Source organism: Trichoderma breve, assembly GCF_028502605.1.
Source record: "Trichoderma breve strain T069 chromosome 7 map unlocalized scaffold00007, whole genome shotgun sequence".
Classification (NCBI taxonomy): Eukaryota; Fungi; Ascomycota; class Sordariomycetes; order Hypocreales; family Hypocreaceae; genus Trichoderma; species Trichoderma breve.
In genome coordinates this window covers 1,053,806-1,068,114 of record NW_026611593.1, presented here as the reverse complement: position 1 = coordinate 1,068,114, position 14,309 = coordinate 1,053,806, and the positions used below count along the sequence as shown (strand labels likewise).

Here is a 14,309-nt window from a genome sequence, read left to right as displayed (position 1 = left end):
GTTACCCGTACTGTCTCCATAAGAGGAGATGCCCATCAGATACCCAGGCAGACCATGGCTGATGAAGCGGAATGCGCAATTCGCATCATTTGGCGGTGGGCGGCAGATGATTGAAGGATCAAGTGGAAGGATTCCAGGTTCCGTAGGAGGTGCTAAGGGTGGACATCTTGTGTGCTCCGTCGTTGGTAGAAATAGAGCATACCTAGTAGTAGTCTCAGCATGGCCAGGGCCAATGAGTGACGGCGTGAGTCATTGCGAACATGGATCGATTCACATTACGAGGCATGTGCTGTTGGGTCTCGAGGATTCCATGAAGGCGTCGTCATCGGGCAGCGCGTCTAGTGACGAGAATTTTCCTTAAGCGAATCTTGATTAATCTCGAAGAGTTGATGGTCGGAGACTCGGAGGACAGCTGGCCAGCTTTTAGCATCCAGAGGATCCAGCTCGGGCAAGTCACCAGAGCGCCACGCGGGCAGAAATCTACCCGAACGGCAGCGGCTGGCACCGATAGGTGGATGCCACGGAGGTATCTCCAAGGTTCCGTTTAGACAGGGGATTGGAGATGTGAGTGTGAACAATTCATCATAATTATCACCGATTCGGGGGCAAAAAAATAAAAAATAACATTACGAGATATTATTACTACACGTATGTTTTTTTTTTTTTTTTTAATTTGTTTGACATTGCTCAACTTCATATTCTGACTCTATATGGACGTACAATCGATGTAAAAGACACTAGAGTTACCTCTCCGATACGCGTACTGTAGCTGCCACCAGCGCGCCACAGAAAAGAAAAAAACAGCCACAAACGCCAACCGGCCCAAAGTTCCCCCTCGCTAGCCTCCGTGCCGCCGACAAAAATCCAGCTGCATGGATGCGACTCTACCAAACCAAAAACAGGGGCAGCAAAAAAGCACGGAGCACGGAGTTCCACAGGGCTTGAGCTGTCCTTATTATTTCCCCGGCTGACTGGGGCGGATTAAGGTTATTGGAGCCTTCGTTCTCGCGATTTCCTAATTCGGGCTGCCATGACCTCACTTTGGGCGGTGCTGCGGCTTGTCTGGCGTGCGTGGTGATAGCGTTGTTTTTTCTTAGCTGGCTGCGATGTGGCCCAATGGCGTTTGAGGCTTGCGGCGAGAGATGGTCCGTAGTGACGACGGCGCAAAGTGTTGGATGGGAGATTGGAACTTGTCCAAGGGAGAATAAATAGGGCCTGATGCCGCCGGTCTTGGAGATGGGAAGAGCTGCTCAGCATCACAAGCAAACACAGCAATCAATCAAGCAAGCAACAAAGCAACAACATCTCTTATACATTATCATCTTCAAGCAACATCATCTCGCAACACCTCTTTTTTATTTACTACATCATCTTGCCACTTCTTGATACAACTCTCACCACTCACACCAAACCTCCACCACCTCAACACCACTCCACTTACATCTTCACTTATACCACAACTCCATCATCACCATCACCATCATCACCCCGCAAACTCACAAAATGGCCATCCCCAACCGCAAAGTCGTCATCACCTCCTTCGGCCCTGCTGCCACCAGCCTCGAAATCGTAAACTCCACCATCGCCCCTCCCCCCAAGAACCACGTCCAAGTCAAAATCTACTACGCAGGCTTCTCCGGCGCCGACATCAACATGCGCCTCGGCATCTACCCCCTCCAGAAATCCGCTCCCCTCACCCCCGGCTACTGCTTCGCCGGCCGAGTCACCGCCAACGGCCCCGGCTGCTCAAAGTTCAAGCCCGGCGACATGGTCACCGCCATGACAAAGTACGACTCGGATGCAGAGTACATCAACATTGAGGAGAAGCACCTCATCGCTATTCCCGAGGGCGTTGATCCCAAGCAAGCTGCTGCTATGGCTCTCGACTGGACTACCGCCTACGGCATGGTCAACCGTACTGCAGAGGTCAAGGCCGGCCAGCGCGTCTTCATCCACGGCATCAGCGGCGCCGTCGGCCAAGGCATCATGTATCTCTGCCTCCTCCAGGGCGCAACCGTCTACGGCACCGCCGCCGAGCGAAACCACGCCGCTCTCAGGGAAGCCGGCGCCCACCCCTTTCTCTACACCAACAAGGATTGGATGCGCGCCATGAAGGAGCTCGGAGGTGTTCACGCTGTCTTCGACGCCCTAGGCTTCGAGAGCTTCGACGAGTCCTACGATATCCTATCAAGCGCCGAGAGGAGCGTCGTCGTGGCCTACGGCAACAACCTTTCTACTCTGACCAACGGCAAGACACGCTCTATCTGGCCCCCAATGTTCAAGCTGCTGTTTAAGGCGCTCTACTTTTGGTCCAACAAGACGACCAGATTCTTTGGCATTACGCGCAACCAGTCCTCTTTCCAGCCTACATTCCGTCTGCTGCTCGACATGGTCAAGGAGGGCACCATCAAAGTGCCCATCAAGGCAGTCTGGGAACTCGACGATATCAAGCAGGCTCACGAGGCTTGGGGCAAGGGCGCCGGTATGGGATCGCCTCTTATCCGCATTGCCCCCGAAGCTTAAGGCATTCGCTTTAATACTGTTTTCCTTTGTTGTTGTTATATAATATTAAGTCAAAATGTTGTCTGGATTTACCTATCTTTCATTTGTTTTCCTCGTTATTAATTCCCACATAGACCGATATTTTCTCTTTTTTACTATAGCGAATCATTAATAGCAAATTAATTTAATAGCAAACATAATGCATCTCATCTCTCAATCGCTCATCATTCCAATTTCGCTTAGGTACTGAAACCCAAAGCTCATCCACACTGATGATGTCATCCCCTCTTGACGTCAACACCAGATCACCACCCAAGGAGGCAAATCTCCAAAAACAGCTTACAAGTACTCTCCAAACAACTTAAATCCCAATTTCTTCAAAATAAAACTTCAAATTCAATTGCAAACAAAATCGAAATCATCAGAAACACAGAACACAATGGCTTCAACTCTGCATCTCCGAAAACTCCCCTCCACGAGCTTCATCCGCACCTCCATCCGCCCGTTCCACCAAACCGTCCCTCGCCGTCTCCCCGCCATCAAGCAAGAAGGCGACTCAAAACCAGAACAAAAACCCAAAACCGGCACCGTTCCGCAGCCTAAAATCTCCAACCTTAGCATGCCCGGCATCAATAAGTCGGAGGAGCTCACTCAGGAGCAAAAGGAGGAAGTCCGGCAGCAGTAAGAAAAATAACCTCTGAAATATGTTCATTCATGGGCTGGCGAACAAAGCTGACTTGTGGTTACAATTAGCAACAAGGACTTTGAAAAGAAGTTCGACCATGGCCACACAGCGCAAGACGACAAGGTAGACAAGAAGTTCTGGCAAGGCGGTGCAGGCAGCAAGGAGTGATGAAGCACGTTGGCTGCGATCATGTATTATATCTGTAAGAGTACAGCAGGGCCGCAAGGGTATTGTGCGACGCGTTACGACATATACACATGGGCTTTTTGAGAATTCCTACGCTTGGTAAAGGGATGCGACATTTGGTGGCGCTTGTAACCATATACGACGGCGCACCTATCGCAAGACACCCGTTTGACGTTCAACGCACTCGTTCGGCGCACTTATATAACTAGGGATAGTTGAGTTATCTTCATCGCTTCAATATCAATATCAGCTCCTCGAGTGCAATACGTGGGTCTACCATCGATGGATACGCGCAGTAGTAAACAAATCTCTTGGATATTGATGATAGATACCCCATATAGCGAGCATTATCAGTTCATATCTAATCAGTCTTCCCAAGATAATTGCGCCTATTGAAGTGACAAAACACGCTACATGTAACCGCTAAGGGCCAAACGGTGGCTACTCAATACAACGTTTCAGCATCAGTAGAACGGTCGCTCCTCCATCTGAGATAGATATGAGAGGCATGATTTCGAGAGTGGTGTTTATATACGACTTGCAGCGTCAATCTCTTGGTCCTGCATATAAACATGTTATTAATGGCTCCGACGGCCAGGAATCGCAAAGCACTCACGATTCCACGAGCTGCCGCCCACTCATAATGGACCAAAGAATAGGCAGGCCCCATCGAGTCTATCATTTGTTTGTTGAAGCAATCAGGAGAAAATCGGATGTGCTAGTCATGATGCCACTGCTGCCAGAGTTGATTCGTTCCATAAGATTGATACTATCGTCGGGTAGGTAGCCAACGTCGACTATCGCCGCTAGTAGGTCATTTTCAGTATTGGGATAATCGTCTGAGTCGATGACTTGGATACTGCTGCCAGCATGTAAGAGCTTCGGGGTGCCAGCCTCGTCTTCCACAGCCGAAAGCAGAAAGGTAAATAGAAGGCTCGATAATCTTCATGATAGGACATGAGACATTGAGGAAGTAAGAGAGGGAGACTTTATCTCTGCCGAGTTGGTCTCTCGCAAAGGAATAGACTTTAGCGATTAAAGCCCACTTATTTCTGAAAGGGTCTTTGTTCCAGAGATGAAGCGTCCCAGATGCTCGGTGCGACATTCATCTCTGAAACTCGATCCAAGCCGGCCAGCCGGCCTCGTAGCCGCGTATTATAATCTTCTCCAAGAAAGAGAACCAACATGTTCTTATGGCCGGTCCATTCCGGAGCCAGCCATATCCCCGATCAAGCCGCGAACCCAGTCGACAACGGCCTTGACCATGCCCTGAGGCTTGCTCTTGCCCTCCATGCCGCGAACAGGTTCTGTGCCCATTGTAGGCAGCACATTGTCGCCCGCAGACAAGCTCACAAACAGGGCAAATGGCACCAGCCAGACACACAATCCAAAGTATGACGCAATCATGGTGAACGTCGGGACGTCCACCTGCTCATAGTACGAGGTTCGGTTGTAAGCACGCGCTTGGCTGTCGGCGAAGTGTCGGAACCACACATAATGATCGAGCAACACCAAGACTAGGATCCATGTCAGCGCAGTGTACCTCAATATCCATGAAACAAGCTCGAATCCATACCACATGACAGCAGGAACAGCGGGTCCGTGAGCTGCACATAAGGGAACCTCCTCATGTTGCCCAAGTAGACGACATGCGACACAATACCCAAAACGGTCGCCCAGAAGGGGAAGCCGTCAATTAGCCATAGCACCACCTGCACGCCGATGATGATTTGGATTAGGCGTGTAAGCAGCCGCTTTGCCAAGACGGTATGTTCCTCCACAAGCTCCGAAAGGTAGTAAAGCCCGGACGCGATGGACAGCGTCAGGAAGCAGAAGCCGAGAATGGCGCCGGCATAGCCTAGCAGCGGGAGAATCCACATCTTTGCTGGCAGCTTATATATCGACAAGCACAAGTTTTGATTTGGGTGACGATATGTACGAAAGAAAAAAGACGCTCGGGGGAAGAAGAGTGGTGGAAAGAAAAAAGAAGGAGACAAGGTCGTCTTAGACAAGGTTAGCTGTGGACACGTTCATGTGCTGATAGCTGGGATGAGCTGCATGGGATCTCGTGGGTCTGTCGTCATACGGAACTAAAGCTTTTCCCGCTCCGAGGCGAGCTGATGAGGATGCAAACGAAGCGATGCTTGCAGCTGTGCGGTGTGGATTTTGACTGAACACGAAAAAAAGAAGACAGGAAAGAAATATTGATATTCTATTTATAAAGGATAGAGATTATGATAATGATAATAGCAGTGAGCTCTTTTCACAGCTGATGTTAATGCTAACTGACATTCACATGTGAGCCTGGCCATTTATGTCCCATGCAAGCAAATCCTTATCGATAACACCCACAAAAAAATGGTTCACGATGCGCCCACCCGCATCGCAACCTCAATGATCCAAGCAAAGAAAAAAATACATTTCACATAACCCTTTCTCACAGGGCGCGTTGCTCAGAAAATACAATCCAATTCACCCAATCCCTAGACAGACTCACCATATAATCTCCCACAATGTCTCGCCCCGAGGACTCCCTGTAAGCTCCTCTCTCTCCTCAATCTTTGTCCTCCCCCACGCTACCACCATCATGGCTTTCATCGTCCGTCCTCATTTCTAACCAACAACTCCAGCGCGGCCGACGTCCACTATGACGACATCGAAGCCCGCAAATACACAACCTCCTCCCGCATCCAAAACATCCAAGCCTCCATGACCCGCCGCGCCCTCGAGCTGCTCGACCTCAAGTCCCCCTCCTTCATCCTCGACATCGGCTGCGGCAGCGGCCTCTCCGGCGAGATCCTCTCCGCCGTCGACCCCGAAGACGGCGGCCCCCACATCTGGGTCGGCATGGACGTCTCCCCCTCCATGCTCGACATCGCCCTGCAGCGCGACGTCGAGGGCGACCTCTTGCTCGCCGACATTGGCCAGGGCGTGCCCTTCCGCGCGGGAACCTTTGACGCTGCCATTAGTATTTCGGCGATTCAGTGGCTTTGCAGCGCAGAGTCGAGCGAGACTTCGCCTACGGGGCGCTTGAACCGCTTTTTCAACGGGTTGTACGCTTCGTTGCGTCGTGGAGGCCGTGCGGTGTGTCAGTTTTACCCTAAGAACGACACGCAGCGCCACATGATTACCCAGGCGGCCGTCAAGGCGGGCTTCGGCGCGGGTATCCTTGAAGACGACCCCGGCACCAAGAACGTCAAGCTATATCTCGTCCTTACCGTCGGCAACAACGACAACGAGGGTGGCAACACAGACATCACGGGCGTCGTGGACGGCATGGACAACGTCGACGTTTTGGATGCCAGGAAGAGGCTCAAGGCGAATAACACCCAGGTCAAAAAGGGCAGCAAGGCATGGATTGTCAAGAAAAAGGAACAGATGGAACGCAAGGGCAAGATCGTCAAGGCCACATCCAAATACACTGGCCGCAAGCGTCGTGTACAATTTTAAGGGCGGGCTGTATGTCAATGTTGGATGGCGAGCTTGTGATGCATGGTATAGGCGTTGGTGGCGCATTTGGTTTCTGGAGAATTTTTTAGACATATATGATATATATGAAATTGTTGATACCCTCTATCAGTCACGTCAACTCCAAGTCCGCACAGATTTGTTAGAGCAGTCTAGATTTTGCTTCCGAGGAAAATGCTTATTGTTTTATTCATCAGTATCAAGATGCTGTACTTTATCGAACAACATTCTACCCATATTCGTCAATATTTCATCCGTTGACGAGATACCCCTCGTCACTATCCTTTTTTTCTTCGTCTTGATTTTTCCAAATTTTTTTAGACTTTCAAAGTACATCTTCTATGCCTGTGCGGCCTCAGCAGGCTTCTCTGTTGAGCCGGTGTTCTGCTCGGGCTTCATGGTGGGGAAAGCCAAAACTTCTCTAATGCTGTAGTTGTCGGTCAAGAACATCATCATTCGGTCAATACCCATGCCCCAGCCACCGGTGGGGGGGAGACCGTGCTCAAGAGCCTTGCAGAAGGTCTCATCAACGCCCTGGGCTTCGTCATCACCCTGGGCCTTCTGTCGGGCCTGCTCTTCGAATCGCTCACGCTGCTCAAGGGCGACGTTCAACTCGGTGTAGCTATACAATGCGTTAGCAAGTCATATTGGTAAAGTGTCAAGTTAGAAACACTTACGCGTTGACAATTTCCTTCTTGCAAACGAAAGCCTCGAATCGTTCGCAGAGGCCGGGGACGCTGCGAGAGCTCTTGGCGAGAGGAGACATCATCTTGGGGTGGCCAGTAATGAAGGTTGGGTTGGTCTAAAAACAGTGTCAGCTAAAGGGAAGAAAATAAGTTGCAATGCAACACCGGTAAATCAACTTACGCATTGAGACTCGAGGAACTCCCCAACAAGGGCATCCAGCATACGGGCGTTGGTCAGAGGAGGGTTGCACTCAACACCAGTCTTCTTGAGAACTCTTCTGAAGAACTGGTTGGCCTCATCGGTGTGAAGCTCATCAGCAGGAGGGAACTTCTCGCCGACACACTCCTCCAGGGTGGGGATCATTTCAATTCGGCGCCATGGGCCTTCCCAGTTGATCTCAACCTCCTCACCCTTGATGTTGTGGTACTTGGTCTTGTATGAACCGTGGATGTGCTTGACCAGACCGGTAACAAGCTCCTCGGTCATGGCCATGAGGTCATAGTAATCGGCGTAGGCCATATAGAACTCCAGAGTGGTGAATTCTAGACAGAAGATATTAGTTCCACGTCAAACAAAGAGATCACAAACTCAGAACCTACCAGGGTTGTGAGTCAGATCCATGCTCTCATTTCTAAACTGTCGGCCCATCTCATAGACACGGTTCAATCCACCGACGACAAGCATCTTGAGGTAGAGCTCAGGAGCGATACGCAGGTACATGTCCATGTCGAGATCGTTGTGGTGAGTAATGAAGGGCTTGGCGGTGGCACCACCAGCAATGGCGTTGAGCATGGGGGTCTGGACGGCGATGAAATCCCGGTCGTCGAACCAACGGCGGATGTAGGAGTCAACCTTGGCACGGGTGATGAAGACGTTTCGGACGTTGTCGTTCATCATGAGATCGAGGTAGCGCTGGCGGAATCGCTGCTCGGGGTTCTTGAAACCGTAGTGGTCATCGGGGATCTAGGAGGAGTCAGAAACCCAGAATATGGATCAGGTCACGCGATCACAATAGCCTACCTGGTGCAAGCATGGCGACAGAAGAACGACCTCGACAGCCGCAATAGAGAGCTCACCAGAGAAGTCGCCGGATCCCTGCTTGTTCTTGGGGTTGGTTCGAGTAGGGTAGCCTCGAATGCCTAGATTAAAGCGAGTTAGAAGAGGTCTCGCTATTGGACAACGGAAATTCCATGTACGAACCGATGATATCACCACGGCGGAGGTTGAGGTGCTGCTCGTCAAAGTCAGGAGTGCCCTCCTCACGGTTATCAGCCTGAGCAAGGACTTGAAGTCGAGTGCCCTAAAAATCGTTAGCCCCGGATTCGACTGTTTTTGAATAAGGAAGGCCTGGCACGGCATACCTCGGAGCGGATATCGTAAAAGTACAGCTTGCTGCCTGCTGATCGGCGGACGTAGACTCGACCAGCGAGCGCAATCATCTTGTCCTTGTTCATCTCGCCGTTCTTGAGGTTGGAGTATTCCTCGGCGAACTTGCGAATGTCATATGTGACATGGAACTATGAATTGGTGAGCAACCAGCGTCGTCGTGGCTTCTTTGTCAGGTATCTTTAGGAGCGCACCTTGTGGGGATAAGCCTTGCCCTTGGCGTGGAGGTCGTTGACAGTTCTTGATCGGATCTCGAAGTACTATTGTCATCCCGGATTAGCAAAACTGCCTTCGCCATGCCATATCTCGAGTCGAATTAGCAGCGCATACCTGGTTCGGGGTGAGCTCCTTCTCGGCAGCCTCGGCGTTCTTGTTGCCAGCGGCCTGCGCGGGCTTCTTGTCCTTGTTGGCAGCCTCCTTCTCCTTCTTAGCGGCCTCCTTCTCACGGGCCTTCTGGCGCTTCTTGAGCTCCGTCTTGGAGATCATCTCGCCAGTGACCTCGTCAAGGTGCAGCTTGCCAGCGGCAGCAGTGACAGCGTCGACGGCAGCATCGCCGGTAGTGGGTTGATTGTCCGCCATGGTGTGCGATTTTTCGTGGTATCTAGTTTTGTGTTGGCGGGAAACGGAGGATATCGTGCTTGGGCCGGTTCAAATAAATCAGAAAAAAAAAAATATCACAGTCGCAGAGTCATACGCAGAAATCGGAGTCACCCCGCCATGCGACCAATGGAGGGGTTGGCTGCCAGGGTTTTTTTCCTTATTTTGGACGGGGGTTCGGTTTCCCCGATCCGGCCAATGCCTGTACGTTTTGACTCTTGCGGCGCGCTGCTGTTTGTAGCAGTACCTTAGATAATGCTGTCGGGTCTCTATTATTTCAACAGCATTCGTCGAGTGGTTGGAATGCAAAATCCATTTGAAACTGACGATTGTCACTGCCCTTTCTATTTCTGCAGAACAGTGTTTTTTTTTTTTTTTCAATGGTTGAGTCACTGAATCATAAGACATAGAGCCGGGTAATCTACCTAATACGGGCAATTAAATCGAATCTCTCGTCCGCAACTCGGCCGACCACCCGCTCGGCCAAAGACTCACCGAAACGCTCCAAAGAAAACAGCAACTACTAACCCTTGCGGGAATAAGATTGTTATCAAAACTCGTAGCATCTGCTCTATCTCGAATTGAGGGGCTGGCCTCGTATCTCGCCCGGCTAAATGACTAAAAGGCGGCCCTCAACTAACAAACACTATCAGATATCATTCTCACTTCTCACCAAAATACGGATCACTTATAAGCCTCCCCCTCCTCTCCTTCAACTCTCTCAATAGACTTTACACGGTGCTTCAGCTATTCTCATCATATAATTTCCTCTCTCAACCTCCAACAGCCAGTTGCTCAACAAGAAAATACCAAAACAAAGACACACACCCACTTACATAGAAAACGCTACCATCATGGCCCTCTCATCCCGAGCCTCCAAGCTCACAACCCCAGACCCTTCCGGCCCCATCCTCTCAGACAACTGGCACCCAACCCTCAACCCATCCGGCTACGTCAACCTCGGCGTCGCAGAAAACTACCTCATGCACGCCTCTCTCCAAGAACACCTCCACGCAAACCTCAAAGTCCCCACCTCCGCTTTCACCTACGGCGACTTCTTCAAGCGCAGCCGCACCGCCATCGCGAGCTTCCTCACCAAACATCTTAATACTGTGGTTCCTATAAAGCCGGAGCATGTTGCTGTTGCGAGTGGATGTACTTCGGCGGTTGAGCACATGGCGTGGGCGTTTGCGGATCCCGGAGACGTGATTCTTCTTGGGAGGCCTTATTATGGTGCTTTTCCTGGTGATGCGACGCTTCGAACGGGGACGAAGCTCGGTTTCGTCGATTTCGGGGAAGATGATCCCCTAGGAGCCAATTGCGTCGAGAAATACGAGCAAAAACTCCTCGAAGCACGAGCAAACGGCGAAAAAGTCTCTGCTGTCCTTTTATGTCATCCGCACAACCCCCTTGGAAGATGCTACTCTCGAGAAGTCCTCATCGACCTGTTTAAGTTCTGCAACAAGTATAAACTTCACCTCATCAGCGACGAAATCTACGCTCTCTCCATATTTGAAAACAAAATCGACACGAATCCCCCTCCAGCACCATTCTACTCTGTTCTCTCCATCGATCCTACGGGATTGATAGATCCAGCGTATGTGCATTGTCTCTGGGGCATGTCTAAAGATTTCGGTGCCAATGGATTACGATTGGGAGCCATCATATCTCAGCATAACGTGGATTTGATGACGGCCTTGGCTCCCGCAGTACTTTTATCCTCCGTCTCATCCCTATCAGAACATGTCTTTGCGAATGCATTAGAGGACGACATCTGGGTCGAAAACTACATCAAAGAAAACCAACGAAAACTCGCCTCCTACTACGAATACATTGTGAAATGGGCCAAGGCCAACGACATCGTCTACGCCACCGGTGCAAACGCCGGCTTCTTCATCTGGGCCGACCTCGGCAGAACATATCTCAAGCATCAAGACTCTAAGCCCGAAGATCTCGACGAGGCTGTCATGGATGCCCTGCTAAGACACAAGGTCTTCCTCGCTTCGGGCGTGCGTTTCGGATCGGAGAAGCCGGGCTGGTTCCGGATCGTGTTTTCGCATGACATGGACTATTTGAACGAGGGCCTTGGCCGGATTGTCGCTGCGTTGACGACGACGCCTGAGCCTTTGAAGAACATGTCGAACTTGTCTTTACAGGTAGATTTGGACGTTGCTTTTTGATTGGAAAATTTAGAGGCGTACTTACTTTTCTATAGAAATATTAGACTGGGTGGTATATACAAGAGAAGAAGAAGTGAAAACTCCGGCATCGCCGTGTACATGCAATAGTAACACGGAATCAGGCGGAATATGCCCCTACATGAACGAAAGCGAGGAATTGCAGCAAACAATCCTTTATATACATGGGCAATAATTATGTTAGCAGTCCCGTAGACATATATATCAGCAGCACCCAAGCATTCAAGCCAGAATGGCAATAATCATGTACTGTAAAATTCTATGTATTCAGACTCCATACGCTCATGTCAACCATAGTTACACACACCCCCTTGTCATTCTCCCACTACCACCCTCATTTCTCAATAATATTCGCCTCCCCCCAATAACCATTTTTATCTGGCCCTTGAAACTTTTTGCTCTGCCCCTTTATGTCAATTTTTTTCTTTTCCAGCGGCGTTGCTCCGCATCGCCTCGGATTCTAAGGTTTGAGGTATCATGTTCCCAAACACGCCGGTCGAGATGTGTGAGAAGAGGTGTGGTTGTTAAATTGGTCGTGTTTGGGGTAAATTTGGGTTATAAGTCTTGTTTGATTTGCCTTGCGTTTTTATTCAAGGCTTGTTGGATTGGGTTTGGTATTTAGATAGTCTCCATCTTGTCGAGGATGGCCTTGGTGAACTCGTGTGTTGTGGACTCACCACCCATATCACGGGTGCGGACCTTGCTATAGAATTTGTCAGTAAAAAAACTCGTACCATCTAGAAGAAGACAATGTCAACTTACCCCTCGGCGATAACGCCGTAGACAGCCTTGGAGATGCGGTTGGCGTGGTCGTCAAGGCCAAGGTGTCTCAGGAGCATGCTGCCGCTGAGAATCATGGCAGTGGGGTTGGCCTGGTCCTTGCCCTTGATATCCAGACCGACGTGACGGCAGCCGGGCTCGAAGACGGCAACCTCACGGCCCATGTTGCAGCCGGGGACGATACCGGGGCCACCGACCAGGGCGGCGCCAATGTTGGACAGGATGCCACCGTACAGGTTGGGCATGACCATGACGTCGAACTGCTGGGGGCGGGAGACGGCCTGCATGGAGGCGTTGTCGACAATCATGTCGTTGACCTCGAGGGTAGGGTACTCCTTGGCGGTCTGGTGGAAGGTGCTGCGGAACAGACCGTCGGCCAGCTTCATGATGTTGGCCTTGTGGATGCAGGTGACCTTCTTGCGGCCGTTGGCGAGGGCGAAAGCGAAGGCGAACTTGGCAATGCGCTCAGACTTGGCGCGGGTGATGATCTTGAGGGACTCGACGACGCCGGGGACGCTCTGGTGCTCGAGGCCGGAGTACTCGCCCTCGGTGTTCTCACGGATGATGCACAGGTCGACGTCCTTGTGGCGGGTCTCGTAGCCGGGGATGTTCTTGATCAGGGAGATGCTGGCGTAAATGTCCAGCTCCTGGCGCATGGCCACGTTGAAGCTCTGGTGGCCGGAGCGGCTGACGGGAGTGTGCAAGATGCCCTTGAGGCCGAGCTTGTTGCGCTTGAGCGAGGCCACGCTCTCGCGGAAGGCCTCCTCGGTTCGCAGGGCGCTCTCCTCGACACCGGAGACCTCGATCTGCTCCCACTCGACGGGGACGTTGTCGGCCTTGAAGATGGTCTTGACGGACTCGGCAACCTCTCCACCGATACCGTCTCCGGGAATCAGGGTGACGGTGTACTTGCCGCCGAACTTGGCAGGCTTGAAGATGTCGGACTGGACGGTGGCGAAGGATCGGCTGAGCTGCTGGGGCTGGGCAGCGGCGCGAAGGACCTGTAGATGTCATTGCAAGTCAGCTTCTGTTGTCGGTTATGGTTTGTCCTTTGTTCCAACAACATCTTCCAAGAGGCCCCCCATTGAGAAAAAAATCTCGCGAGCAAGACCTCGGCTCAGAGCCAGCCAGCCCCTCCATCTCTTCTGCTCTGCCCTCAAGGACAACACAATCCAAGAGAATACTGCATTCGTCCCACTGCTCTTTTCTTCCCAATCCAACCTGCAACCCATTCCCAAACCTGCCATTGCAAATCCACATGCAAAATAGAAAACAAAACCACATACCTGGGCGGTCCGGAGAGAGCTTCGTGACAGCATCTTGACAAAAGAGACGATAGTTTCAGCCTGATGCTAAGCAAGTAGAGGTGCACGGTCCAAGAAACAAGGAACCTAGTCCAGTAAAAAAGAAAGAGAGAGAGGAGAGAGGCAAGAAAGTTAAGTTGTTCAGAAGAAGGAAAAAAAGAAAAGGAAGAGAAAGTTGTATTTTTTTCCGAACAGGTTTCAAAAAATCGCCCTGGGCCAAATTACCGCAGTGACCGTTCTTGCGCCAAATTGAGCCGAGCACTCTGTCGGCCTGCGCCGGCGCCGCCGCAGCGCTCATTATTTTCCGGTTCACTGGATTTTTTTTTTTCTCTAGGAGTTCCTTTGCCCCGATTTTTAGCTGGAAAGTTCGGCTCAAACAGCGGAATGCGACGTCTTTCCGAGCGCAGCTCCGGGCTGTGGTGCTTGACCTGATTGGGACTAGTCGAGGGTAGTTATCGCCAACAGTAGTTTCTTATCGCTAATAAATGGTGAGGATATAACAGCAGCAAAGAAAGA

At 51.1% G+C, this 14,309-nt stretch overlaps 7 protein-coding genes across 7 annotated transcripts; 4 read left to right on the top strand and 3 right to left on the bottom strand.

The window, feature by feature from the left end:
• Positions 1-1,503: 1,503 nt before the first annotated feature.
• Positions 1,504-2,523, top strand: T069G_10532 (zinc-binding dehydrogenase domain-containing protein; the record flags this gene model as incomplete). The annotated part of the gene is made up of 1 exon (XM_056177742.1): positions 1,504-2,523. The coding sequence occupies one exon, from the start codon at positions 1,504-1,506 to the stop codon at positions 2,521-2,523; it is 1,020 nt and encodes a 339-aa protein (XP_056024032.1).
• A 418-nt stretch (positions 2,524-2,941) lies between these two features.
• T069G_10531 (uncharacterized protein) lies at positions 2,942-3,355 on the top strand (the record flags this gene model as incomplete). Its single annotated transcript, XM_056177741.1, has 2 exons — positions 2,942-3,183; positions 3,256-3,355. 2 exons carry the CDS (start codon positions 2,942-2,944, stop codon positions 3,353-3,355), a joined length of 342 nt encoding a protein of 113 aa, XP_056024031.1.
• A 1,209-nt stretch (positions 3,356-4,564) lies between these two features.
• On the bottom strand, positions 4,565-5,253 carry T069G_10530 (transmembrane adaptor erv26 domain-containing protein; the record flags this gene model as incomplete). The annotated part of the gene is made up of 2 exons (XM_056177740.1): positions 4,565-4,890; positions 4,950-5,253. 2 exons carry the CDS (start codon positions 5,251-5,253, stop codon positions 4,565-4,567), a joined length of 630 nt encoding a protein of 209 aa, XP_056024030.1.
• A 633-nt stretch (positions 5,254-5,886) lies between these two features.
• T069G_10529 (methyltransferase involved in williams-Beuren syndrome domain-containing protein) lies at positions 5,887-6,823 on the top strand (the record flags this gene model as incomplete). The annotated part of the gene is made up of 3 exons (XM_056177739.1): positions 5,887-5,909; positions 6,004-6,457; positions 6,509-6,823. 3 exons carry the CDS (start codon positions 5,887-5,889, stop codon positions 6,821-6,823), a joined length of 792 nt encoding a protein of 263 aa, XP_056024029.1.
• A 357-nt stretch (positions 6,824-7,180) lies between these two features.
• Positions 7,181-9,493, bottom strand: T069G_10528 (tRNA synthetases class II (D, K and n) domain-containing protein; the record flags this gene model as incomplete). The annotated part of the gene is made up of 9 exons (XM_056177738.1): positions 7,181-7,463; positions 7,519-7,643; positions 7,709-8,070; positions 8,128-8,491; positions 8,549-8,667; positions 8,729-8,828; positions 8,890-9,045; positions 9,109-9,174; positions 9,245-9,493. 9 exons carry the CDS (start codon positions 9,491-9,493, stop codon positions 7,181-7,183), a joined length of 1,824 nt encoding a protein of 607 aa, XP_056024028.1.
• Positions 9,494-10,365: 872 nt separating this feature from the next.
• T069G_10527 (aminotransferase class I and II domain-containing protein) lies at positions 10,366-11,691 on the top strand (the record flags this gene model as incomplete). The annotated part of the gene is made up of 1 exon (XM_056177737.1): positions 10,366-11,691. One exon carries the CDS (start codon positions 10,366-10,368, stop codon positions 11,689-11,691), a length of 1,326 nt encoding a protein of 441 aa, XP_056024027.1.
• Positions 11,692-12,327: 636 nt separating this feature from the next.
• On the bottom strand, positions 12,328-13,808 carry T069G_10526 (isocitrate/isopropylmalate dehydrogenase domain-containing protein; the record flags this gene model as incomplete). Its single annotated transcript, XM_056177736.1, has 3 exons — positions 12,328-12,412; positions 12,472-13,490; positions 13,776-13,808. 3 exons carry the CDS (start codon positions 13,806-13,808, stop codon positions 12,328-12,330), a joined length of 1,137 nt encoding a protein of 378 aa, XP_056024026.1.
• Positions 13,809-14,309: the final 501 nt, after the last annotated feature.